At 34.8% G+C, this 4,323-nt stretch overlaps 1 protein-coding gene across 1 annotated transcript; it reads right to left on the bottom strand.

Annotated features, from left to right (window-relative positions):
- Positions 1-411: 411 nt before the first annotated feature.
- Positions 412-825, bottom strand: LOC139859900 (uncharacterized). The gene has a single exon (XM_071848674.1). It carries the CDS (start codon positions 823-825, stop codon positions 412-414), a length of 414 nt encoding a protein of 137 aa, XP_071704775.1.
- Between the last annotated feature and the right edge of the window lie 3,498 nt (positions 826-4,323).

The raw sequence follows: 4,323 nt of genomic DNA on the forward strand, positions 1-4,323 counted from the left end.
AATACCCTCTTCTGTAATGAACCCCGTTTATTTGATAAGGAACGTCGGACATTTCCTCATTAAGCATTGAGTTGAACAAATCACTAGTGTTTAGCACATTAATATCGTTGTTTGAACCCGCTACACCAAAATACGCATGTCAAATCCAATTATCATACGAGGCGACCGCTTCAAGCATAATAGTTGGGTGACTGTGATCGCCTCGCATAAACTGTCCTCTCCACGAAACCGGACATTTTGCCATGCCCAGTGCATACAATCTAGACTACACAACATGCCCGGAAAACCATGAATCCTTTCATGACCTTCATACAAACGGTGAATGTCGTGTAAAGTAGGCTCTCTTAGGTAGACGTTAGCATATAAATCAATGATACACCTACAAAAGTTGTGTAGAGATTCCCGACCAACTCATTCAGACATTTGAAGATACTCATTCAACGCATCTGGTGTATAACCGTATGCTAGTTGACGTAGTGCGGCTGTCATCTTCAAATGTGGGCTAATACTCCACTTACCACGTGTATCTTGTCTTAGATGAAACCATCTAAAATAATGCGGCAATGGATTTGTTGAGTAGCTTAGAATATCATTCATAATCCTAAGAAAAATACGTCGCCGCATTCGAAATCTTTGTTTGAAATTTTCATCCGGATATTTGCAACCCTCGTTAAAATAATCGCCCATCAAACGATCGTGTGCTTCATAATGATTTCGACGTATAAAACGACGTGAGTTAACTTCTTCTTTGGCAGATAAATCTTCAAGTACGTTTAGTGTATAGTTTGTGAACGAATCGCCGGAAGTACTCGAAGAAGACGACATATTTTGGTGAAAAAAGATAATAAAAAATTGATAAATAAGATAATTGTGTTGAAAGGTGAATAAGAAAATGAGTGTGTGTGTAAAATGAGTAAATAGGGTGTTATTTATAAATAAAAAAGAAAATAAAAATAAAAAAATAGGAAAACTAGCCGTTAAAAACGGCTAGTTTTTAAATATTCAAAAAATCAAACCGTTGAAGCCACCGTCGGATTTGGGATATCGGAAATCGACGGCGAGATCGACGCCGTGCCGGTGTCGGTCGACCGTCGATCTCGGCGTCGATATAGGAGGACGGCGAAAAAAATTTACAGGCACCGGGTGCTCTAATATTGATCCCATCGGTTTGCATGTAATCAGGGCCGGCTAAGGCTATGGGCGAAGCGGGCAACGGCCCGGGGCATCACGCGGTTAGGGGCATCATTATGGAAAAAAATATTAATACCCATAGTTTAAACCTCATAAAGATATATGTTTGCGTAACTGTTGGGGGCATTTTACAATCATTTCGCCCTGGGCATGCAAAAACTTTGACCAAAGTTTGACCGGCCCTGCATGTAATACAATTTGAGCATGTGAAATATAGTATTTTAAGTTTATTGAATTGTTTATTGTATTTTAAAAAAACGAAGATATTGTACTTAAAAAAGGTTTTGAAGGGATGTGAATACAGCCATCCAACCTTAAAGTCAGCTCAAATAATTGGACCATGCTCAAATATTGGAGAAAGCCTCGTATTGGACCATGTTCAATGTCTTTAGTTAGCTCAAATAATTGAGTAATATATATGAAACTATGAAACTGTATTGTTATCTCATGTTCATTGTTTTAATTAGCTCAAATAATTTAGAAATATATATGAAACTATATTGCAAGATAAAGTGTAGTGTCCAGAATCATTACATTAACATCTTTCCGGTTAAAATTTCACCAATAACATGTATTATAGTAGTAGAAAAAAATTAAAAATTGTCACAAGATAATTCTATTAAATCGCTCACATCTAAATAATCGCATGTTCACATTTGTTAATGATGTGCAAAAGTGTGCAGTACTTAATTTATCTTTCAAAATTTTAAATTTATATAACCTTTATTATTACACTTTTAACACTCTAACGAGCAACAAAACCCGATCAGAGGTAGTATTTTAGGCTATCGTCCCAAGAGAGCGTAGATGCGGTATAAGTTGTTTTATTAAATAGTTTAATTCTTATTAAAGAATTAAAAATATATTTTTATGTCTTTTATGGGATAGATTCTTATCTCTTAGGAAAAAGATTATTTAAGATAAACAAAATAAAGCAATAAAGTAAAAGATTCAAATTAAACAATTATAAATAGAAGCAACTACATGAATGAATAACTCATACGAGAATCATATTAGGTAAGTTTCATAACTTATATTAACACAAATCAAGATAACAATCATAGACCAATTATTATCCCTAAACAGGTTAAGACAAGTGTTGCATATCATTTAATAAGCAGGACTTAAAGCATATACTAGACATGTGATGTGCATGACTAATATCTAAATTCTTAGCATTCAATTCAATTAAATGATACATATCAACCTTATGATGCGGATCAATATGCAAATAGACTGACAATTTATATAAGCTATTAAACATCGAGTAGATCAACTCAAGTTACTAGATGAAAGTCAATTACTACATAGTTTTCATGCAATCATTAATTAAATACATACAAACAGAGGATCTTTGACTTAGCCTAACAATATCAAACTCTATTATATAAGTGTAAATAAAATTAAACAAGTTTATCACTATTATGCTGTTTAACCTAGTTGCATGCAATTTAATTTAACAAGTTTGATGGACTAGATCTAAACAAGTAGCACGAATCAAATAATAGATCATCAGATCAAGTACTAATCAACCCTAAAATCATGTTATTTAATCATTAACCATGGCAAACAAGTATATTAAAGCGTAACAGATTCAAAATAGTTTAATCATTAACCATGGAATCCGATTCGTCAGAAAATTGGTAATTTTTCCAATATTTTTCCTCCTCAGCGGAGACACCATCGACCATTTTTAACTTTGGTCCATTGGTTGAGGATTTTCTTTTATTTAACTGTTTTCTGTGGTTTTTAACATTTCCTCCTCCGGTTCTTCTTCTTCCGGTTCTTCTTCTTCCGGTTCTTCTTCTTCTTCCGGTTCCTCTTCTTCCGGTTCCTCTTCTTCCAGTTCCTCTTCTTCCGGAATTTTTGAATCTTCCCAAAATGTATTTGACTCATCATTGTTATTAGGTGAGTCGATGTGATTGGTACTAGAAGTAGACATCTATCACACAATAGAAAGCACGTTAAGAGATTAATATATCACATAATATTTACATGTCAAGAATATATAGTTTCCAACAAAGGTGTTAAGCAATCGTTTTTAAAATAGACACGGTCGAAGTCCAGACTCACTAATGCATCCTAACAAACTCGGTTAGACACACTAATGCAAATTTCTGGTTCTCTAAGACCAGCGCTCTGATGCCAACTGAAATGCCCCGTTCATATCGATTATAAACGTTTCATATTAATTGGTTTCATTGCGAGGTTTTGACCTCTATATGAGACATTTTTCAAACACTGCATTCGTTTTTAAAACACACCTTAACCTTTATTTGTGTGATGTCGTTAGGTCGCAGGATGTCCTGTTCGGTAGCACACAGTGTCTTCGTTTATTTATATTGTGCGGGGCCGAAATTTACTTTTTACTTTCTAAGGTGTAGAAGGTGTAAGTTAACCTAGTGTCGTGTTTTTGAATGGTTTAACGAATTGAAGATCAAGTGGATAATCGTCTTTTAGTTAAATTACCTGGATAAAGGATAGTAGTTGGTTTAAGCTAAAGACCTAATTGCAGAAAAGTAAATAAAGTGGAAGGATGTCCGGAGTATGCAGATCAAGGAAATGTTGACCAATATATTAGTTTGGGCTAGAGAAAGGTAATTACGTTGATATTGAAGCTTGTGATTGAAATGGTGTAGATCTGGTTGGATGAGCCAATTACACAGACCTACTTATCTCTAAACTCTCAGAGTTCTCGTTGAGTATTGAGAAGTATGTCACGTGGTTGTATAACTGAAGCGTGACTATACCTCGGAGGTTATACTTAGTAAAGCACTAGGTTTATTAGTGAGTTGAGTTCTAATCCTAATTCTCGTTATCAGTTTGGTTAATTGAATAACAACGTGCCGTGTTGATTGAACACTGATCACAAACGGAAGGAGTCCGTCGGATTAAGTTGACAAAACCTTAAATGAAAACTAACAACCATTTCATCATACTAATGAGATCAAGCTAAGACAAACATTATACAGCATTAAAGTTAATATACTGATAGTAAAGCAGATAGAAACCTAACAGGTACCTCAACCGTTGATATGGCTTCATCCTAAGCAACAATCAAACAAGAACATGCAATAGGTTTGGGTCATACAGTCAGGGCACTAGCTAGATCTTAACAGCTCCTAAGAGGTC

Source organism: Rutidosis leptorrhynchoides, chromosome 7 (genome assembly GCF_046630445.1).
Source record: "Rutidosis leptorrhynchoides isolate AG116_Rl617_1_P2 chromosome 7, CSIRO_AGI_Rlap_v1, whole genome shotgun sequence".
In the NCBI taxonomy this organism is placed as follows: Eukaryota; Viridiplantae; Streptophyta; class Magnoliopsida; order Asterales; family Asteraceae; genus Rutidosis; species Rutidosis leptorrhynchoides.

Bases quoted from the DNA above. Each gene is read 5' to 3' on its own strand.
- LOC139859900 (XM_071848674.1), bottom strand. From the start codon at position 825: ATGTCGTCTTCTTCGAGTACTTCCGGCGATTCGTTCACAAACTATACA.